General features: G+C 41.1%; 1 protein-coding gene across 2 annotated transcripts; it reads right to left on the bottom strand.

Annotated features, from left to right (window-relative positions):
- Positions 1-455: 455 nt before the first annotated feature.
- LOC109970992 (ankyrin repeat domain-containing protein SOWAHD) lies at positions 456-23,608 on the bottom strand. 2 transcript variants are annotated; one of them, XM_020618974.1, is made up of 14 exons: positions 23,274-23,608; positions 17,454-17,515; positions 15,448-15,645; positions 14,723-14,845; positions 10,570-10,626; positions 10,229-10,330; positions 9,937-9,948; positions 8,709-8,711; positions 6,610-6,696; positions 5,428-5,430; positions 5,014-5,016; positions 4,677-4,749; positions 4,260-4,355; positions 456-3,266 (listed from the first exon to the last, which is right to left on the bottom strand). In XM_020618974.1, exons 1-14 carry the CDS (start codon positions 23,404-23,406, stop codon positions 3,094-3,096), a joined length of 1,125 nt encoding a protein of 374 aa, XP_020474630.1. In that variant the 5' UTR covers positions 23,407-23,608; the 3' UTR covers positions 456-3,093. The 2 variants fall into 2 exon arrangements, with proteins under 2 accessions (XP_020474630.1, XP_020474629.1); XM_020618973.1 differs by lacking the exons at positions 456-3,266; positions 4,260-4,355; positions 4,677-4,749; ... (1 more) ...; positions 5,428-5,430; positions 6,610-6,696 and adding an exon at positions 9,765-9,767 and having other exon boundaries at positions 7,414-8,711.
- Between the last annotated feature and the right edge of the window lie 603 nt (positions 23,609-24,211).

The following is a 24,211-nucleotide window of genomic DNA, read 5'->3' as shown; positions in this document are numbered from 1 at the left end:
CCTGTTTAGAATTGTGTTATTGCTCATTTACTTTATTTCATTTCATTTTATATTTCACTTGTATTGTGTGACATTCATGTGGATGAAGTAAGAATTTCATTGTACAGGGAAACACGCTTCCTAACTGTGCATATGACAAATAAACACTCTGACCTTTGACCTCCTACAATAATATGTGGTAATTGAATGTAATGGTGGCAAAGAGGGAATGCACTCCTTTCATCAGGAACAATCCAATAAATGGTGTATAATCTATATATTAGTTTAAATGCTGCAGTGAGGACACTTTATGTATTTATGTAGAGTACTACAGTTACAACTTATGAATAATTTCATTATATTTAATTATTATATGTTATAGTTGCTGACAAAAGCATGAATAAACATCACGTCCAGTTAAATTATCATGAACCATTTATTACCAGATTTGTATACTGCTTTATATATACTTTAAATTTTTACTTTGAATGCCTTTTTACTCCACTGACATTGTTCCAGTAACTCGCTGTTGCATGCGTAGAGCCAAAAACAAGGCAGTTCCATGTAATAAAGTGACAAATAATAGCAAACAAAGGAACAAAACTAGATGAAAAATCCACAAATTGGTTTTCTAAATAAAACACATTCTCAAGCTCATCAACACTGTTATATTTCCAGTGAAACAAAAGGTACTGAGAGCTGTGAAATGGAACAAACTGAAGTTCATGCAGCCATTATTTTCTCTCCGTAGCCTCATAGAAAGCAGCTAATGAGGTTATTGGGCATCTGTGACGTGACATCTACATTTTGGGCTATTTGTGAAACAATAGTAACGAGGAAGCCCGGGACACTGGGCTCTGTGTTTTCCAACTCAAAATAACAAAGCCAAGCAGCTGCTGGTGGGAGGCTACGCTCTCATGGAAATGAGCAACCGAACCAACAATGTAGCGCCTAATCTCTTCAGAGAGAGGAATCAGTTACACAGCAGTATGCACCCCTCAATGCTTTTCATTAGAGTCGGCGTGCTATTGAAACACTCACTAGACCCCCGACTCGATCACAAACACACACATGCATGCACACACACAACCCTCATGTGTAGTCTCATGCAAGATAGTCCTCCACCAACAGAGGGGCTGAAATAAGTGGGGCAGAGGGTGGTATGGGGGTGTGAGGCCTCAAAGCATTGGATTAGAGTTAATGTGCCCTCCCTGGGTTATAATCTCTTCAGAGGGGGACTTTGTTTGAAGGGCTTGAGGGCAGTAAGATAAGTATCTATTACAAAAACTCCCTCTTATCCCCCCCAACATCCCCGCTTTAAGAATGAAGCACAAAAACACTTGCCTCTGTTCCCCTCTGTGTCGTCTGATATCCAAGAACCAAAAGCAAGTGCTGCCCTTTTCGGCTAATCAGGAATTAAGGTCTAAAGCCGTATGGAGAGTTAGCGGGACCCATATTTACTCCATCTGTGGCCCACAAAGTCAGGTAGTTAAAGTAAGATCAAAGGCAGCTTAAAATCTAGGGTTATTGTATAAAATGGGAAAAAAGCATTATCACACGTTGGAGAACTGGTGTGTGAGCAGCAAAGGCACTCAGTCCAGAGACGTGAGTCGACACACAACTTATTACTGAGTTTGAAGTGAACAATGCAGGAGCAAAACAGTGAGCGGCACAAAGCACAGCTATACAGTTTGATATAAGTTTAATACCAATATCTCTTCATTAGATAAATAATGTGCAGAAGATGTAAGGAAGGCTGGTTCTTTGGATCGAATTACAAAATGAAATCTTGTACAATGGCACCATGTCATGAACAGTTAGTTACACTGAGCATCTTCTATAACAAAAGAAAATTAGGAACATTACAAAAGCCCTTTTGAATTTGGCAGATTCCCATTGTGTCAGTTCAAAAGTCAATTGATAAAGTTAAAATAATACCTGGGTACACAGTGAGTAGCAGACAAATTACAGGGGGTTCCTCGCTGCTGCATCCATGGACATTGTCCAATATCTGAGAATGATCAACTTTTCTGTCAAATTATCAAGAAAAAGGAAAAAAAAAAGCCAGTACATGACAGTGTATGTTTGAATTAACAAATGCATCATCTAAGTGTTCGCATCAGTGCGCCGGTTTTTACAAGCTATGGCATGCAGAACCCCGTGTCACCCTTTAAAGCACAAGTCTGGTAAGATTCTGTATCTACATGTGAAAAGACCAAACCCAGCAATGAATGTTTCCTCATAACAAGTATTATGTACAGTATATAACACAAACCCGAAAGATCACAAAGCTCCACTACTGTCCACAAATGATTAAAGACACGCCAGTGAGTCATGCTGTTGCACAGGACGACATGTTCCTTCATTAAGAGGAACACAAACACTGTAGTGTATTTTGAGTTGATTCTACACACTGTACACCGTCCTGTTGATGTACAGTAAATCCGCCACTGAAAGTAGTCCCCATGTAATATTTACTTAATAGTGTAATGTAATATTTACTTCCACTTCAATAACATTTTCTAAAGAAAATGCTGCTGCTGCTTAAGAAATTATTTAGCTTTTATTTAAATAAATAAAAGCATAAATTTGTTACTTAAAAAATCTTTAAATCCACAGACATGGAACTTTAGGTAAATCAGAAGGTACTGAGAGACAAGGCGTTGTTGGTTTTGATCTTTTCAACAATGTAGAACATCACCAGCTCCGTCCTGTCAGTTTGCATTTGTTGTGTACATGTCACAGACAAAGGCAGGCTTAAAGAACACGTGTGACATAAGCTCATTTGCGAATGCAAGACATAAGTAACATTTAGGAGCATTTTCTAAAATTTAAAGGCTTCAAGCAGAGCATCACCTGTCAAACGTCATATTCAGAGTTAAAATATCTGTTCAGGAGCCTTTTAGGGTCATTAGGAAATGTGTGAATGTGTCTGTAAGCACAGGGAGGAGCGGTATGAGCATCTCTGTGTGTGTACATAATAAATAGGCACATAGTATTAACATTTTTGAGGCATGTACATAGAGACTTACATTAGGTGTGTCCATGTAAAGAGAAACTGTGTAAGTGAGTGTGTTAGCAGAGTCAGAAGTTGTCCCCAGTGTGTGTTTCTCCTCAGCGAGAGAATTTTCTGGGTCTGAACGGAGGAAGGGCGAGCTGATGGGATGTGGCCCTCTCCTCCTCTATCGGAGCCAGCTCCTCTGCTGAGCCCCACTTCGTCTTGGAGTGGAACAGCGATGCTAGCTTCCTGTTCTTGTTCCGCTCTCTGGCCTGAGTGACTTGAAATGCTGCAATCATACAAAACTAAAGTTGAATCGTTGGGGAAAAGATTTTGTCTGGGATCTGATAAGTTTGACATAGCAGTTGTTAAGATTTCCTGTTCTGAGAGTGAACCTGAACTGGGAGGTTCTTCTTTCATCTTAGCAGAAGACAGACACTTGCAACAAAGGTAATTTAATCAAAATAGTTTTGTAGAAATAAGCCATATTGGAGTTAGAATGAGTTTGAGAAATGATAGAAAATGTGCCAACAGACAATTAGCTTAGCATAAACACTGCAAATGGCAAAACAGCTAGCTTGGCTCTGTACATAGAGGACGTGAAGGTACTTCACACTGTGCTGAATGTTGGGACGGGGGTGCCATTTTGGGAGGGAGGCGATGTATTTACCTGCATACGTTCTTGTTATGTTTGGCTAAAAAGTTGCTCAAATTTTTAGATTTCACTTGCTGTGGTAGATCAGAATAACCTTAGCTGACTGTAGCTAACACATAGTGGACCTCCCATCGATGAGAGCGACAGGCTGAACATTGACTCTGCACCCTGATCTCAGCTCTTGGTTCAGGAGCTAACACTAGCTAGTAGCTACTGGCAGATAACCAACACTGCAGATGAACTGATTTCTGTCCTGACTGTGCTCAATCTGAACACTAGCGTGGACGTTGATTGATTGATTGATTTGATTTATTCATTCAAGCATGTAAAACAGTTGATATGTCAACACATGTAATTTCACACATATCCAACAATACTAATCCAATATCAATTTACTTATACCTACGTTTGGAGGTAGTTGAAACATCCGCTACTGTACTGCCCCCCAGAATGGCACATTTATCCAAAATTCAACACATTTCAGGGAGAAAATGTAGAGGAACAACATAAAACTAACAGTAATAAATCATAACTAATATATAAAACCTTACTTGTAGCATTGATAATATTGATGGTTATTATTCTGCAAAAAATTGTAAATCAACAGCAAAACTATAAGGCACTCACGTAGCTCGCAATCTTCCTCTGGACCCTCTTCTTCTTTAATGTTCAGATAATGGGAGGCAAGATGGCCGCTGTAGTCCCTTAAGTTTTCTTTAGCCCCTGATGAGAGTAAAAACAAGGCTGTGAACACAGAGACTACTCATGGAAGGCAGCAGGTAACCGTTTCACTGCCACTTTACTCTAAAAGCTTTAACAGGTGATCCAAAGATAAAGATATCTACATGAGGCTGAAAGCAGCTCTAGCTCTTACATGGACTGACAGGTTTTATGACGTAAAATCAAGTTATAAGTACAGGTTATATACAGACATGGTCATTTTTCAGTCAAAAATACCGATTGGCCCTTTTCATCCTAAACTAAATTGCTATTGTGGATTTATGGCAGTGCTGTCCCTACAACCAACATGAAAGGAGTGTTTACCATAAGTCCCTATGAGCAGGTCTAGAATACGCCGATGACCATGTAACGCTGCAATGTGTAAAGGTGTGTACCCCTGTAGGACAAAAAATAAATTAATAAATAAGCATAGAACAAAATAGAAACATGCATAAAGAAAAATCAAAAGATGCACTTTATGAAGTTCTGAAGTATTTACTTGTTAGGGACACTGGTAGTGCACTGTGGCATGCAAACCCAACCTCAACACTCAATTTACTGACACATGAAGGACTGCAGCAGCTTAAAATGGACATTTTCATGTTGTGTGACGTTCAAGAGAAGAACTGTGGCAAATTGTTGAAGGGGTTTCGTTACCTACCCCCTAGAGTTTTCCAGGCCCAAACGCAGCCGGGGAAACGCATGGAAAGAAATATACATATTAGCAGAGGTTATGGAAACAAAAGATAATGATAAAAACATAATTGCTTGGTAATTCACTGAAAATTGCATATTTATAGAGTTATGTGTGCCGGCACACAGACGCACTGTTTTGGGAAACAATTAACATGACGTGACATGATTTATTAGCGGAGCGCTCCTGCAGCCTGGCAACACGTGCAGCTGTAATACATTTGCACAGCTGGATCTTCATAGAGATCAATTAGGGAACATTACATCACTGAGGGGCACAGCAGAAGGAAATGCAGCCACGTTGTTGGCTTGTTGTCATCCATTCAAATCAGACTTACTGTACTTGTACCCATCACATCCCGTTAAAAGCCCAGCTACTCACGTGCTGCAAGAAAAAATGACAACAAATAAACAAAATGCAAAAAAGAGGCCTGAACATGTCATCAGGGTTATCTTTAGTTAGCTTTGAGGCTGTTCTCTAGCAGACACATTAATTAGCTCTAGCATATGACTTTTTGTTGCTTCCATCCTTCTCTCTCATCACACTTTTACTGTAAATGTCACCATAGCCGATCTTACAGCACATCATTAACACATTGTTTTTGTCTGATGACGTGAACTATTTTATCTGCAGCTCAGCAGCTTAATGACTGCTGAGCAACACTGTATTTAATTAAATATCACAGTGTTTTCTGGCAACAGAAACAAAAGGATTTGCAAATAAAAACAACTATATTGTGAATTCAGCTGCATTAAATCACAATATAGGTGAAGTGAACGGAGTTTTAATGGCGTCTCCCCTTTCTCTCCCTCATTTTTCTCCTTTTCTCTCTCTCTCTGACTGAAAAGTTCAACCAGTTCTGCTGTGCATAAGTGAACATAGTGTGCCTAGGTAGAGCGTACGGGAGGTGAGACATGAGTCATGTACCAGTTTCTAATTTGGTCATAAAGACCCGAGTCTCTTTCCTCTTTTGACGATTCTGGTATCGATTCTTAACAACAGAAGTTCCCGAATGACATTGTATCTCCAGTTTGATATTTACATTGCTTTCTTTCGGTTTTGTGCTGGTCGCATGATAGAGTGTCATCAATATATCCACTAGTTTTGTGTAAATACTCTGGACTATATGCTGCTGTATTCTCACATGGGCTCACTCGGTCCTTATGCGGACTTTGTACTAGGGAGCTGGCAGGTTCAGGTCTGGGTGCAGTGGACTCCGGCATTTGCGTTCTCACATACAGCTCCTCCGGGTAAAGTCTAGAGAATTTCAGGGTTCCAGTGCATGTCTGAAAAGGGCTTGAGTTACTGAAGCTGGTACCTAGCCAACATGGACATGATGTCAGGCCTGAAATAAGCTGTTGTGTTGCATTATGGGAAACATAGGTGAGAATTTAGAGCTTGAACCATATTGGGCACTAACAGTCTGGATATCTTTGGCCTCTGCTGCTTCGGTTTTGAGCTCAAATCTGTCCTGCACACATCCCCCTATACTGACGGATGTTTGATACTAAACAGTTGGAGTGCCCCTTTAAAATAACTATGAAAAAGTAAAAGTGCACTCACTGACTTGGTGTTGACATCAGCGCCAGCATTAACCACCAGAGTGGCCATGTCCTCGTTGCCATGTTTGGCAGCCCAGTGCAGAGCTGTCTGTGTTAAACAAGGAAAGAGTTATTTTTAAAGTCTACTTGTCCACTGCGGTGTTCTGTACTATTATCAGATGTGATAATTGCTGTAGCATCATTACAAGTTGTCTGAGCTGAGTGGGGCAGCTTCTTATTGGCTGTGTGAGGGCGGAGGGCCAGCTGTGCACAGAGGGGAGTGGGCAGATGGAGGGATGGCTTCCTGCCATCTAACGGAGCCTAATTACAAAACAACACAGCCCTGTGCCCACAGCTGGGGGGCCCAGGCTGCCTGTCACCAGGGGAAGATTGATGATGTTAGTGTGACCCGCAGAGGGGGGACCCGCCAAGACATCGCTGCACTACTGTCAGCACACGTCAAGGAGGGAAACACGGGCCCCCGCAACACAGCTCTTAGAAGATGCACCAACGTCCACATGCAAAGATACACAAACTGTGTGTAGATGTGAAAATACCAGACACATGCATAAAGGAGAAAACACAAGTCAGATGCAAACCACATCCATCCGACTGACTCGAACTGTGATCTACTCTGTTTGTCCTTCACAGTTTAAGCTGTGTAATTATGGGGCGACTGTGGTTCAGTGGGTAGAGCAGTTGTCTCCAACCAGAAGGTTGATGGTTCAAATATCGGTGTCAGCAGTCCATGTATCGAAGTGTCCTTGGGTAAGACAGTGAACCCCCCCGATGGTTAGAGCCATCAGTTGAGTTGGTGCCACAGATGGCTGCCTCGGTTCTGTACCGGAAACAAATTCCTTGTCTCTAACATACTTGGCCAATAAAGGTGATTATCCTTATCTTATCAACAGGTGAGAGCTGAGCATAGGTGTTGACTAAATAACCACATCCATCCTTTGTGAGGTGAACCCATAACACAATAAATTAAATAGTACCCATGTCAGATGTTTTCAAACTTTGTGGTCTACTTTTGCAAGAGAAAAGACTTTCATTGTCTCAATGATGTGGCTGGTTTTGCATATGTGAATCCGGTTTGTTTGCCCCTCTGTTAAAGTGTAACGCCCAGCTGTTTATGTTATGTTTCTGTGACGTGCGTTCGTCTGAACGGGACTAGGAGGCTAAATGCACTGGGAAATCATTTCAGTGAGGATTTTTAGATTGGAGGAAATTAAGTACTAAAAGTAACGCGTGTAGGCTAGTAGTACTATGACCTTTTGGTGCTGTGGAATGAATTTGAGACTGATCTCCACCTTGATGGTACTGCATGATAGGTAAGAGCCTAAACATCTGCACAGTGCTGTATGTCTGCCTGGAGTGGGAAATAGTCACAACTGGGAAAAAGGCTTAAAATGTTTTTAATTGTGCAGCAGATGGAATATTTTTCCATCCAAATGATTATAAGATTGTGGGTTATACAAATACCTTCAGAACAGCTGTAGGTGTTAAATGGTTTGACCAAGAGAAATGGCCACTTAGCTTTGTGACTCATATGTATTGGCAACAGAAGAGACAAACATACTTGGGCTGTCACACTGCTTGAACTAGAGCCATGTCCTTTTGTGTGTAGAAGCTATGATGCTAATCGTAGCTGGTGAGAGAAAACGTTCCTCTTGTATCCACTGAAGGAGTGAGGAAGTGATGTGTAGGTACTTCTGTGTGTGTGTCAGGCCTCTGGGAGACAGAGGGTGATAGATGCTGTCTGGCTAAAGTGTCTCCGTCTCTTTTGTCTGTCTCCTGTCAGATCTTAAGACGGATTGAGGATAGGGCTGTTTGATAGGCGGCTCGGCGGGTCTCCCGTTGGGCAGGAGTGATGGACGAGGCTGAACAGGATGCAACGTTTTCCCTTCCTGCGCCTCTTGTTTCTGATCCTGCCAACCGCGGTGAGCCCCCACCTGTCTGATCACTCACGGGCCGTTCTGTCCCTGCCACGAGCTCCCCAATGGGGGAAACGGCGGCTAAAGAGGGCTCACATCGACAGGAGACACAAAGGCCAGTGTGCCTCACACTCTCCTGGATGTGGAGGAAAACAAGACAGGAGTGATGTGCGAATGATGTACTTACAAACTGTGTGGCAGAGGAAGGCATCACAGCAGGAACGGAGGCCCACGCCACGAGGAAAACAGGAAGAGAAAAATTTGCATGAGAGAGAGAAGTGGGGTGAGCTCAGTACAGACCAGCACTTGATCCTAACAAACACTTAGTCAGAACAGGAACCTAAGTCCTCCCAGGATGAAGAGTAATCCCTTCAGTCCATGTCAAACATGTGATTTAGAGCCTGCTATTTAGTCTACTTACCTAAACGTCTGTTGAACAAAGTTGTAACATGACGAATGCAAACCAGTAATTAATTCTACGTTGGGTCTAATGAGTCTTGTGACGTTCTGATGGTAGGTATCTTTGTATGTTACCTATGGGAAGGCATCCACCTCTGCTGAACAGGGAAAGGCTCATGGCTAAAGGGAATATCAAAGGGGCCTGAGGGGGACTTAGCACCTTCCCGGGGACATGACCAGCATTGTTCTACAATTAATCCCAGCCTGCTCTATTACTTTCAGATTATCTTTAAATGGGTGAAATCTCTGTAGGGCATTAAGACTCTCCTTAATCCCGCCCCCATCTCCCTACACTTCAATGGCGGCCATGCTATCTTGTCCGGGTGGGGATGGCGGAGGCTTAGGCCCACTCTTAGAAGGTGGTCTGCCATGGCCACAGGACAGTGTGAGAACTGTGACACAGGGGAGGGACAACAAACATGAGCTCAAATCTCTTAAGCGAACAGGGAGACAAATAAAAGGATTTGGGTTGTCAGGGAGGCACAGGAGCTAAAAAGCTATCTTTCATAATCCTTTGGTTAGTGGGCCTTTGAAATGCATGATCTGGATGTTTTAACACAGAGTTCTCAGAATACAATTAAAGGGAACATCTCAGCAGAATGTGCTTGTGGGAGTTAAAGCAAAACTGCAGTCTCAGAGTGAAGAGTCACAGTTGATTGGTAAGGAAACAGCTGAAATATGGTCAAGTTAATGTACGTTGTAAGTGAAGTTCCTTTCCAACAGGCTAGGTGTTGAGAGTTCTAATGCAACAGGCTCCAAAAGAAGTATGAATGATGAAACTTACCCCCTGAGAAGGACGGCCATGGTCACAGTCAGGAGTCACAGGTTGCAAAAAAGAGTGAATAAAAGGCTTTGACTCAGACAATAAGCAATGTCCAGTACAGCCTTAATAACAATGACACCTGCAGCACAACGTGCAACATGTTACATACAGCAATCTCATATCAAATACTCACTGAGGTGAATTCCTGGTATCACCCACCCAAAAAAGACAGAACACAAAGGCAGAAATTAGTGAAACCATAGATGCAACTACTATTCCAATCACCTGACAGTTTTTATTGAAAACAAAACTTTGTTGACTTGGTATCACAATAAAAGATCAATGCTCATGTCTCTTGCTCCATCAGACTTTGTGGTAGCAATATTTCTATCCAGATGTTGTATCAATAACAAATATGACAGTGAGAGTCTATTTGTAATAAAGTGCAATTATCCTTTAAGCTCCAGAGCAGAGAGTGGCGCTACCTTCTTGTTTGCCAGTGAGGGGTCCTGTCTGAGCAACTGAGAGAGGTCAGGGACTCGTGCACCCGCAGCAGAATAGATCCACTCCTTCTCTATAGGATCCAGCTAGCACAGAGAGCGGAGGGGTGTTTCAGACATGTACACAAACACACCCTACTATCCACATCCTGTTGATAGTGGTGAAGCCACAAACCTCTAATCCATTTCCTACAAACGACTGACACATTATGGGAGACACCCACAGTGATGTCATACACCTCAGCAGTTTATACTTTTACGTTTCCCTTCACGTTTTGTTTATATCTCTTCTAAAACCACAGTAGAAAAGACACAACAGGACTTACAGCAACAGCAACGGAGCCCATGCTGCTCGTACCCTCCTCGTCTTGCTCCGACTCTGACTGAAAGACAGAAAACAGAAGATGGACTATTACTCAGTGGTGACAAATAGCCTGTTGTGACACTAGTTAACTGCACTGTATCAGTCATAATGCTCACCAAGCATGATCAAACATCACAGGGCACACACACACACCCACTTTCACACACACTGCTGTGATGTTTTCTAGCATGGCCAGGGGGGTGTCAGACTGATAGAGAGGTAATGAGGCAGCGAGGCAGAGGTGGCAGTTTCACACATAAGGGGTAATGAATATCAACCCAATTAACAATTAACCAAAAAAAAAAGTTGGGCCATGTGTATTTTAGACTAAAGGGGTCAAGAATAAAACTCCAAAAATAATGAACACAGGAGGGTCACTGGCTGATTCATGGGAGCAGAAACCGTTTCTTCTTCGTTCTCGACTTTTTTGAGGACTTGACTGCAAATTGTTCTCACATCGAACAGTGACATGATGTAAAACATTCGGCCCTTTCATGTCTCTTGCACAAACTGCCACATGTCAACATACCGAACAGGAAAAGTGGAGGGATGGTATTTATCTTTTCACTCTGACACGTCCATTTTTTTGTAGCACTTTTAGTGGAGACCAACAACAGACAGAGAAAAACATTACTGGGCCTAAAGGAAAACACTGAGAAGTTCACAGAATTCCAGTAATTACCCTCTCAGTGCTTTACATTGTTTCATTAACAGTCATTTTAATTGCTTCTAGAGCTACAACTATTATTTTCACTATATGTTGATTATTTTCATGTGTTGAGTTTTAGATTTGTTACCATGTGCTTCTCATTATTTTCCTGAGCTCAGAGTGAAATCTTACCACATCTTGTATCGTCCAAGCACCCAGCATTCCAAAACCCAAAGATTTTCTCTTGACTGTCCCATAAGACAAAGAAAGGCAGTGAAATTAAGATGATTGGTGATTTTTTTTCTTCAGAAATGATTTGAAGGATTAATTGATCATCAAAAAAGTCAACAGACTGATTAAACAACTATTCAATTTAATTTTACAAAAGGTGTCGTCTCAGGACACTTTACAAAGTCAGGTCCAGTCCTGGCTGTTGTTAATATCATAGAGGAAACACCCAACAACTCCCCCTTGAGCAGTAAACCAAACTTATCCTAGAGTGCATGCCCAATAATTTCATAGACACGCTACATGGGCCCAAGCGAAGGCCGTCCTGTTGACTAGAAACCACTGGTACGTTTGAATATGTCCCGTGGCAACAGGACGGCCCAGGCCGCCTGTTTGCTTGTGGTTACCAAGATGGCCGTCAGTCTTATTTCTGTTCAGCCACATTAGTTGCCATTGCAGCTCAGCATTAGACACTGTGAAGTCTGTGGACAAGTTAAGTGAAACTGTGCTTAAATAACCAAAACTAATCTGAAGAGCGCCTTTAAAGTGAATATGGGCGTCAGGTTAAAGTATGTCAGGTAGCTAAGCAGGCTAGAGTTTACAGTTACACTAGAGCTCTGTGACTTTACTTAAGCAGAGTAATGCTTTGAAACGCTTTGTCAGCACCTTCTGTTTGTCTTTTGTTTCACAGTGTCTTTAGGAACTCAGTCCAGTTTACAGCCCCAGGTGTTCTGATTAAGGATAGTACAACACTACACTGAGCCAGGTAGCTTCTCTGCTGTCAACACACAGTTCAGCGGTGTGACTAATACATTAAGCAAACACACTTAAACTGACTGCAGGGTTCAAGTAACTTCAGCATATTTCTGTTGTGCAGACCACTGAGGAAAGCCACACATCTTTCTCTGGAGTGAATCCCACTCTCTTGACTATAACTGTTGTGATGACTTCCAGCATGTTGCTGCTTAATCCTCCTCACACTTATTGTAAGTTACAAATCCAGGTAGTTTACTTAGCACCACCTGCTGGCTGATGGAGGAACCACTGGGGTGGAGCTACTGAACTGGAAATCAGTAGCCAGATAGTTTACTTGTATAAAAGTAGTGATACCATAGTGTAGAAATACACTGTTACGAGTCAGCCATTCAGAGTTTTATTTAAACAAAAGTATATGCATAAAAATATACTTAAAGTATCAAAAGTCAAAGTACTCGTTATGCAGAATGTCCCATTTCAGATTAATGTACTGTATTAAGGGCTGCTATTAAGTTATTTTCATTATCGATTAATAGTTTAGTTTATGAAACATCCAAAAAAAAAAAAACTGTGAAAGAATGTCTGTGTTGTCAGATGTCCCGCTTTGTTCAGCCATCTGTCCAAACACCAAACTGAGATTTGGCTTTCCTCACTAATTCTGCCTGAAAAATGACTGAAACAATTAGTCAATTATTTTCCCGGTTATTGATAAACTGAATAGTTGATTTAGCTGTAATTTTGTCATGTCATTATGCGTACATCACTTTAACGCTGCTACTGATGAGGAGCTTGTGAATTTCCAGTTTCTTCCTGTAGTAATCAATTCATTTGTAATGAAATGAATATAGCAACGTACCTCTGACATGTAGTGGAGTAGAAGTAAAAAAAATAGCAGAAAATGGAAATAAAGTGCAAATACTGTAACTCTGCACTCAAGAACAGTAGCTGAGTAAATGCACCCAAGTTATTTTCCACCACTGTCCTTCCTCCTACCAGTTACAGTGAAAGGTGGTTAAATAATGGAGTCACCCACAGAGAATGTGCTGACCTGCAATATGTTCACAACAAGAGGACATGTTTAAAATAAATGAACGTGGTCGTCCTCTCACTACCACAGTGACTAACGAACGCCGTGTTTGGTGTGATAAGTGACCAGCAGCTGAGCTTGTGTTCACACTATTCATCATTTCCAAACACATAAGATTTTTTAAACTATGAATGATTAGAAGAATAACAACTGGGGAGGTACATATATGGCCTGTATACTAATTTATTTCAGCACGAGGCCGTACAAACCCCAGGCTCTGACATCTGAGCCCTACATTTCAAAATAGAAACCTTGTGTAATCACTGGTAATGTACTGTGTCAGGCTGCTTCAACACCTGTGAACGGACTGAGATTTCTGAAAGACCTGTAACTTAAACAGAGTATAACAAAGTTTTCATATGCTATTTGATTATTTATTTTTATTTTATCATATTTTCTATAACTGTTCATTTTAATATTAATTTACATGTCCAACAGTGACACAGCCTACCAGCCCAAATACTGCTTCACAGCCTTTCAGGTTGTGTCTGGAGTAGGAATCTGGTGTTGAAACACCAGGATGTACTTTTTCATTTGACAGCCACATCTTGTCCCACAGCTGCTCGTCTGAATGGCTTTTGTAGGGGACGTTACTTAAAACTGTTAATCTTATTTTTCAGACAATGCTTTTTAACCTTTGTAAAGATGCTTTTGGAAGCCACCAAATAATTCTCATTTTATTCTATTGCATTTTATGGTCTTTCCACATACCCGGGGTACAAGTCGCTGCAATGATTCTAGAAAATTATCCTTAAAAGACCTGTGAGTCAGAAACATAGAAACAGAAACAAATTAATAAAGCAGCTTCAACTACTGGGAGTTCAAGCAAGTTTACCTTCCATTTCATCCACAAATGGAAAGGCCTCATCCATGGTCCTGGCTACTGTCTCCATGTTGGTACTGTACTGTGGTAGCACACTAACGTACTGTATTACTGATAGAGGACTAACCAGCAGCCGCCCATTGTTAATCAGCTCATCTGATAAGTCTTTTCTCAGTTGTTTGGTCAGGTAGTAGAAAATATGCACTTTCTCTTAGCCCAGTGTAATGTCTTCAAATTGGAACGTACTATCACAGGAGACTAAAATGACAAACTATTCACTTGTTGTTGCAGATTCATTTTTTGCCAGTTGATGGATTAATCGACAAATCGTTTTGGCTCAACCACATGTTGCACCTCAGACAGCGAAAGAGCAGCATCCTGTTTCTGCCTCTAGAGGAGCGCTCTAGCTGGAGGCATAAATGAACACCACATGCGCACCTACATCTACCTTCAAGAGGCTGCAAGTAGAACCAACATTATGCAGGTGTGCAAAAAGCAACACTGTTGCTCTTCTAGACCAGTGAGTGCAAGCCCATACTAAAGCACTGCCTCTCAATCAGACAAACTTTCACCTTTGACCCCGAATCTTTGTCCAGCTCATCCTCCCTGTTGCTTTGTGCTGAGGGTTCCTGGATCTGGATGGCGGGAGGCTGCGGTAGAACATGCTGCATGCTGTGTGTTCCTGTCTGCTGGTCCTACAGGAGTACAAGCATACCGTCAACTCAGACTGTCTTAGACCCAAATGGTGTCCACATATTTAGCTGTGTGAAGTGCATGTAGCATGGCAGATATTGTTTGCTAGAGTTCCTGTTTGAACAAATCCTGGGAGAGGATACTCAGCCAGAAGCATAAAATACATGAAAGCTCTCAAATATATGATTAAGTTGCTCACATTTATTGCAGGAAACAATATGTAAACGTACTTCAACAGGATTACTCTGGATTAAACCCGCACAAAATGTTTACCTTCATAACTGTCACATGCTTCTTCACATTAGCATTGAACTGCTCTGTCCTTTATGTAAAGACACAAGCCCTCTGACCTTTGAACAGATGACTAGTTTATCACAGCCAAAGAGCTTCTTTTCTGCTCCTCAGGACCAGACCATGCTAACAAAGATGGCCTTGTTTAGAAATAAATGTATCATTCACATGCAGAGTAAACCTGATGTCCTGAGGCAATGGCAAATTCAGCAAGCTGCATTTTAGCACCCGCTGTGGATTAATCCCACCTGGTCCCACAGTTTATTTTGGTTTATATACATACAATAGAAAAGTGAGCTGATTTTAAATTCACCTCTGCAGTGCTGCTGGGCTCTCCACATGACATCAGCTCATCCTGTTGTTGCTTGTGGTGCGGTGAATAAGTCGAGACAGCCGACGCGTCCCATTGTACAGTGGCCGTTGTTCTGGCCCCGTCTGTCCCGTGATGCTTGGTGTCCCGCTCTTGTAGTAGCTGCCTGTATTTCTTCTTTAGGACGAGGTACTTCTCACCCTGTGACAAACAGTCGAAAAGCACAATATGCTTTTGAAAAGTAGATAAAAAAATCATGTCAGTTGTGTCTGAGTTTGGTTGAAGAATTTGCCTGTTCCACCTTCTAAACCGAAGCCATCACAGCAACCTGTGTTTTTGAATCCGATCATTCGGGGACAAGATCATATGTCAGATTTCTGTGCACATAAACTATACTGGAACAAAGTGTTGGCTGTAATGACTTGTGTTTTTTCCTTACAGTATAGCCTGTGTGATTCAACTGTACCAATGTTGTTTCCATAGAAGTCTTTCTTGACAAAATAAAAACCATTTTCACTTCATGCACAAAGAAATAGTTTGACTTGACATTGAAAAGATGCTTATTCACTTACTGGAGTAGATGTTATCTGTCCATTAAATGTGTGCTATAGCCAGGGGCTGATTAGCTTAGCTTATTTTGTCATAAAGGCTAAAAGTCAGGAAGGAAATGACTGGTCTGTATGCGATTAAGTCAGATGTACGCATGGCTTCAATAATTATGGCAGACTAAAGGAACAGTTTGACATTTTGAGACATATTCGGATGCCCTTTCTTAACGAGGGTTAGATGAAAAGACTGATACCACTCTCATGTCGCTACAGTAAAGGTGCCCTGTAGAATCAGTCGTTATGTTCCCTTTGTGTTTCTCTTTGAGCCCTAACAGATGTACTGAATGCATTTCCTTCCTCATAAACCAAGTCAAATTCCATTTCAAACTGTTTACATCAACATTTGCTAGGGTCCTGGCTCTCTTTTCCCTACCTCTGTTGGCACATCACTGTATTTCTTGGCACAACAGTGAAACCACAGGCAGGAGTGTGTATTACTGTACATCACCACGTCTTCATGTGAATGCACAAGACAAACCAAATGACGACCCTTCATAAAACAGTTGCTCCATAGTGCTACGAGACATCAGTATTGAACAGAATAGCTTGAGGTGTGAAGCTAGAAGACTAACGCACAGGAGGAAACAGCTAGTCTGGCTCTGTCAACGCTCCTCTGAGGCTGTTTCATTTGTTTTAATCTCTTTATATTTACAGAAATGTGAAAATAAGTTGTCATAAAGGGACTTTCATGCTATAAGTGTATCCAACCAAGACATAGTTACTACACATAAAATTGTTTAAAAATTCTGTTTATATGTTTATATCTTCTATATTTTTATTATATCTCTGCATCTGCTGCTTTAAAATGCCTTAGATTTTGTTACTTATTCATCTAGTTTATATTTCATTTGTTTTGTGTGGCGTTCATGTGGACGGCAAAGTAAGAATTTCATTCAACACGTTTCTTAACTGTGCATATGACACATAAACACTTTGACCTTTAAACTAGTCAGATGTGTTGGTAGGCAGATCTTTGTCAAATCTAAGTGCCAGGTTAGCCTCATCATCTCCTGGCTGTAACTTGATATTTGACAAACAGACATGAGAAGGGTACAACACTCTACTCATCCAACTCTCAAGACGAAAGGGAACAAGAATATTGCACAGAATGTCAAACTATTGCTTTAAATAATAACACTGAAATAATTAGATTCCAAAATAAAACCAGTCTGATTATCTTTGAAGTAATGTTTGTATTAGTGCCATATACTGTATATATGAGTTTGAAAGAAAGTGAAAGCTGCAGTGTTTTGGGAGAAACTAGTGTCAGAACAGCTGTGAAGAAACAAAGCTAACTCCTTATTATGTCATGTCAGCTGAACTGTTCACAGGGAATCTGTTAATATGAATACAGAATACATGAGAACAGAAAAGATAAACATATTTGGATCGTTCACTTACATTCTCTGACTTCACCACAGCGATTCTGTCAATAATGAGCTTGAATTCCTCTCGGTATTTAGCTGCAGGAGGAAACATTTGAAAGGTTTCACTTGAAAAAGTGAACATTTATTATAGTTTCTAATCTCTCATACACTGTAATACTTTGACATTAGTAGTTCCAATATGCAAAAACTGTCAACTGAGGGCAAAAAGAAAGTGAGCACACTCAGCTCATCTTTTTTATATGGGTGATAAAAGGAGACTAGGAATGAAACAAGTTGTAATTAAGCAGGATTCAATACAGACACGGAGTATTTCCAGATATACTGTAGATGTGGCCAGGATGTAACAGTGACTGTTTAGATTTGTGAGTGACAGTAAGAGGAACAAGGTACAGAATATCCCCACAGGCAAAAACCTGAGTCACTGCAGGCCTACAGTAAATCTCTTCTGTGGGAACCAAACGCTAGCTGATGGACAAGTCAGATAAAGCTATCTGCCTTTGTTTACACCAGTGAGCAGATATTTAGACGTGTGCAGGCTGTGAGATTAAAAGCTGACTCTCAGTGTAGGCCCCTGGTGATCAAGCAGTGAGAACGGCTATAGGCAAGCTAGGTGTTGGTATTCATTGCTTGGTGTACATAGGCATGCAGCTCGGGACAATTGAAGTGTTTCCCTTTCCTGATGTGGACAGAAAAGCCATTTGGAATTAGAGGCTGCCCAGCTCACATTCACAACAACAGGAAACCCAGAGGAAGCTGCCACTTATATCTGTCTCAACAGAGGAATTCCTTCTCAGCACAGCGGGTAACATAGTACACATACTAGTTATTTGTTAACCAGAGCTCTGCACAAACAAGTAACACACACACAAACACGTGCAAGCACCCCCCTCCAACAACACTACTACACATCCAAACATGCCCCAGATTTCATATCTGATGAAACAGTTCTACATCTAGTCATGCATGTGGTCTTTATTATAAATAAAACACTAGCGTCAGATGGCAGTGTATCAAGGCAGCTTTGTAAACCTCTGTAAGTGCTAACGTAGCATCTGGACAGTGCATACTGGGTACAAGGTCACTTTGGATAATCATACGGGGGAGGTTATCATACAGTGCCTTGCGAAAGTATTCGGCCCCCTTGAACTTTGCGACCTTTTGCCACATTTCAGGCTTCAAACATAAAGATATAAAACTGTAATTTTTTGTGAAGAATCAACAACAAGTGGGACACAATCATGAAGTGGAACGAAATTTATTGGATATGTCAAACTTTTTTAACAAATAAAAAACTGAAAAATTGGGCGTGCAAAATTATTCAGCCCCCTTAAGTTAATACTTTGTAGCGCCACCTTTTGCTGCGATTACAGCTGTAAGTCACTTGGGGTATGTCTCTATCAGTTTTGCACATCGAGAGACGGAAATTTTTGCCCATTCCTCCTTGCAAAACAGCTCGAGCTCAGTGAGGTTGGATAGAGAGCGTTTGTGAACAGCAGTTTTCAGTTCTTTCCACAGATTCTCAATTGGATTCAGGTCTGGACTTTGACTTGGCCATTCTAACACCTGGATATGTTTATTTGTGAACCATTCCATTGTAGATTTTGCTTTATGTTTTGGATCATTGTCTTGTTGGAAGACAAATCTCCGTCCCAGTCTCAGGTCTGTTGCAGACTCCATCAGGTTTCCTTCCAAAATGGTCCTGTATTTGGCTCCATCCATCTTCCCATCAATTCTAACCATCTTCCCTGTCCCTGCTGAAGAAAAGCAGGCCCAAACCATGATGCTGCCACCACCATGTTTGACAATGGGGATGGTGTGTTCAGGGTGATGAGCTGTGTTGCTTTTACACCAAACATAACGTTTTGCATTGTTGCCAAAAAGTTCGATTTTGGTTTCATCTGACCAGAGCACCTTCTTCCACATGTTTGGTGTGTCTCCCAGGTGGCTTGTGGCAAACTTTAAACAACACTTTTTATGGATATCTTTAAGAAATGGCTTTCTTCTTGCCACTCTTCCATAAAGGCCAGATTTGTGCAGTATACGACTGATTGTTGTCCTATGGACAGAGTCTCCCACCTCAGCTGTAGATCTCTGCAGTTCATCCAGAGTGATCATGGGCCTCTTGGCTGCATCTCTGATCAGTCTTCTCCTTGTATGAGCTGAAAGTTTAGAGGGACGGCCAGGTCTTGGTAGATTTGCAGTGGTCTGATACTCCTTCCATTTCAATATTATCGCTTGCACAGTGCTCCTTGGGATGTTTAAAGCTTGGAAAATCTTTTTGTATCCAAATCCAGCTTTAAACTTCTCCACAACAGTATCTCAGACCTGCCTGGTGTGTTCCTTGTTCTTCATGATGCTCTCTGCGCTTTAAACGGACCTCTGAGACTATCACAGTGCAGGTGCATTTATACGGAGACTTGATTACACACAGGTGGATTCTATTTATCATCATTAGTCATTTAGGTCAACATTGGATCATTCAGAGATCCTCACTGAACTTCTGGAGAGAGTTTGCTGCACTGAAAGTAAAGGGGCTGAATAATTTTGCACGCCCAATTTTTCAGTTTTTTATTTGTTAAAAAAGTTTGAAATATCCAATAAATTTCGTTCCACTTCATGATTGTGTCCCACTTGTTGTTGATTCTTCACAACAACTTACAGTTTTATATCTTTATGTTTGAAGCCTGAAATGTGGCAAAAGGTCGCAAAGTTCAAGGGGGCCGAATACTTTCGCAAGGCACTGTATGTTTGTATTCAATTCCCGTGCTAAAGGTAAAGGCACTGTTGGATAGATAGATAATGAAAAATTTACAAGCTCAATATTTACAGTATTGTTCAAAATAATAGCAGTACAATGTGACTAACCAGAATAATCCAGGTTTTTAGTATATTTTTTATTGCTACATGGCAAACAAGTTACCAGTAGGTGCAGTAGATTCTCAGAAAGCAAACAAGACCCAGCATTCATGATATGCACGCTCTTAAGGCTGTGCAATTGGGCAATTAGTTGAAAGGGGTGTGTTCAAAAAAATAGCAGTGTCTGCCTTTGACTGTACAAACACAAAACTATTTTGTACAAACGTTTTTGTTTCTAGGATTTAGCAATCCTGTGAATCACTAAACTAATATTTAGTTGTATGACCACAGTTTTTTATAACTGCTTCACATCTGTGTGGCATGGAGTCAACCAACTTGTGGCACCTTTCAGCTGTTATTACACTCCATGATTCTTTAACAACATTCCACAATTCATTTACATTTCTTGGTTTTGCTTCAGAAACAGCATTTTTGATATCACCCCACAAGTTCTCGATTGGATTAAGGTCCGGGGATTGGGCTGGCCACTCCATAACATTAATTTTGTTGGTTTGGAACCAAGACTTTGCTCGTTTACTAGTGTGTTTGGGGTCATTGTCTTGTTGAAACAACCATTTCAAGGGCATGTCCTCTTCAGCATAAGGCAACATGACCTCTTCAAGTATTTTGACATATGCAAACTGATCCATGATCCCTGGTATGCGATAAATAGGCCCAACACCATAGTAGGAGAAACATGCCCATATCATGATGCTTGCACCACCATGCTTCACTGTCTTCACTGTGTACTGTGGCTTGAATTCAGAGTTTGGGGGGCGTCTCACAAACTGTCTGTGGCCCTTGGACCCAAAAAGAACAATTTTACTCTCATCAGTCCACAAAATGTTCCTCCATTTCTCTTTAGGCCAGTTGATGTGTTCTTTGGCAAATTGTAACCTCTTCTGCACGTGCCTTTTTTTTAACAGAGGGACTTTGCGGGGGATTCTTGAAAATAGATTAGCTTCACACAGACGTCTTCTAACTGTCACAGTACTTACAGGTAACTCCAGACTGTCTTTGATCATCCTGGAGCTGATCATTGGCTGGGCTTTGTACAACATAGTTTTGTGTTTGTACAGTCAACGGCAGACACTGCTATTTTTTTGAACACACCCCTTTCAACTAATTGCCCAGTTGCACAGCCTTAAGAGCGTGCATATCATGAATGCTGGGTCTTGTTTGCTTTCTGAGAATCTACTGCACCTACTGGTAACTTGTTTGCCATGTAGCAATAAAAAATATACTAAAAACCTGGATTATTCTGGTTAGTCACATTGTACTGCTATTATTTTGAACAATACTGTATTTCCTGGGCCACACAATTTAGCAGTTTAATCTGCAGGTATGATTGGTCATTGATGTGTGTTTTATCTTCTTGGGGTTTCAACGAATACGTACTAGCTTAAGGAACTGCAGTCGAATATACCAGCAATAAAACTTGACCATCCCAAATTCAAGATGCAAATAATATAATCCTTCTCTTAGGAAGTGGAAAAAAGTCGAATTCATAAGTAAAACTCACACAGCTCACAAAGTTCACTGCTACAGCTTTATTTAGTCTGGTATGACCAATTGCTTTAGGTGGCTAATGTAGCTAAAGTTAACAAACTTTATACGGATACTGTTGTGTAACTAACATTTCTGAATCAGAAATGTCAGTTCTGTTAATACAGTCAAGCTAGAAACAAACTAAAATACTACAAAGGGAACCAAAACAGCCACAAAGAGATGCATAATTAGTGCTGTAGTAGTGATTCCATTTCCCTTGCCCTGAAGTCCAATTTTATTTTTTCATAGTTTACCTCAGTGATAGGAAAGAAAATTTCAGTTTGAGTTTCACTAGACCCTCTAGTGGCTGAAAATAAATTAGTTAATGCATCTTTAAAGAGACAAATCAACCACAAAGAGATGCACAATGGTTACAGAGAAGCTAAACAACTGCAAAGAGATACAAAAGAACCACAATGAGACATCCATAACTACAAAGAGATACAAACTGACTACAAATTATGCTAAACAACTGCAAACAGACACGAAACAACCAGAACGGGAGGCAAAATGACTTTGTAGTTGTTTCATGTCTGTTTCCGTCTGGGAGCAGGTTGCAGAGCCTTTCAGATGTCTGCATCCAGGGACCCAATGTGTCGTACTCCATCCATGTTACACCAGATCAAGTAAAGCTGTAGCAGCAAAACACTTAAGTGTATTAGCTGAGCAATATGTTGTCCTTATTATTAATTAATTCATTAATTGTGTAGTAGTAAAAGGAAGACAGACAGTGTCCTCTTTAAAAGTAAAAGTGGGATTTATTGCCGAGCTGTTTTAGCTTGGTGTACCCAGCAAAGGAGCACAGATGGTACACTACACAAATGCAAGCGCACACACATAAGTTCTCCAGCAAACATCTGTCAGTAGAAATATGAGAAGACTGTTGGTGTTTGTAGTGATTGAGGACAGGATTGCATAAGCATTAGTCCAGTAAACCTGCATGGGTGGAGATGAACGGCACAGAAAAACAAGCCCACAATAGAATATTACAACACATAACAGTGTTGCTGAGCTACAATGGTGGGAAGTGGTGACATTATAATTTCTCCTCATGTTACAGAGGCGCCACAGTTGGCATGGTGATACGATCTGTTGGTGGCTTGGTTCAGGTCCTCTGATCAGTGACAACTGTCCTCAGGGAGGAAATGACACAATTCTTTCTGAAACTGCAGATCCTGGGCTTTTAATACAAACCAGATGTCTGCTTTACAAGGACAGGACGTAAAAGCCGTGCGTGTTAAAACGCACTGGGGTTGCTGCTTTTAAAAACAACCACATTAATCCAATTATGACAAGTGTCAGACAAACACGAGGTCACTTTTTGTACCATCCCACGCCAACCTGATGCCGCGCACGACCACGTCACACCTCAGCATTTTCAGCCTATTTTCATTTAGCCGAACGCACGACACGATGGCGCGCAACTTACCACGTAAGTGTAAGTCACTGTGGCCAATAAAAGGCTTAAATGTTCTCAGCATGTCTGCATTTTTGACTCTGCCCGAATTTCCTCCGGTGGTGTAGAAGTAGTCCAGCAGCGACCCCTCACTCACATCACCCATCTCGGCTCAGCGCGTGTAACGTCCCGGTAACGACCCGGTAACTACCCGGTAACGACCTGGGCGCGTTTCTGCTGCGGGCTGTTACACGTCCTCGGTCCTGTTGGTGCTTTTCACTCGGCCATAACACGGTCCCGTTGGCTAATTTGAGAATAGTAGATGCGTAAACTTCACCCCACCCAGACGAGCTGACCACTGCTGCGCCTCCTCCTGTTAACCCTTTAAACACACCCATGCCTCCCCTCTTTCTTTCAGCACTTATAGTATCAATATTCCTCCAAAAATGTATTCAGGTATACTGTGTACAAGTACAGGCCTACTGCAGTATCCTGGTTTTGATACTTTCTGTTTATATTTCAGAGGGAATAATGCGTTTTTAAGGCTACTACATTTATTTATCTATAGTTGATCTAATAATAATAATAATACATTGTTTTGCATAGATAAAATCTTTATTGCCAGGGACCTTAAAGATTTGGTTCTGTAGTCTTATTTCTAACTGTACTATTATTAATTTACTGCAGTAGTGTTTTTACTTAGAGTGTTTGATAGTTTAAGTACATTTATACAAGTCTCGGCATAGCATCGAGAAACTATAGCAGGCAGCTTTAATTCACAGACACTGTACATAAATGAATTGTGGAGGTAGATAAAACAAAGCAAGAGCTGATTTTGGTCACTGGTGTGCACATTCTGGCTCAGGGGCAAAAACAGTGGTGGAAAGTATCAGTGCATGTACTTGGCAGTACTGTAGTCAAATTTATTTTTAATGCACCTTCCTATTTTTATTTTATGTTATGCTTTGCAA

The sequence above is a fragment of the Monopterus albus genome, unplaced genomic scaffold (assembly GCF_001952655.1).
Source record: "Monopterus albus unplaced genomic scaffold, M_albus_1.0 scaffold212.1, whole genome shotgun sequence".
In the NCBI taxonomy this organism is placed as follows: domain Eukaryota; kingdom Metazoa; phylum Chordata; class Actinopteri; order Synbranchiformes; family Synbranchidae; genus Monopterus; species Monopterus albus.
This window is presented reverse-complemented; position numbering and strand designations above follow the sequence as displayed.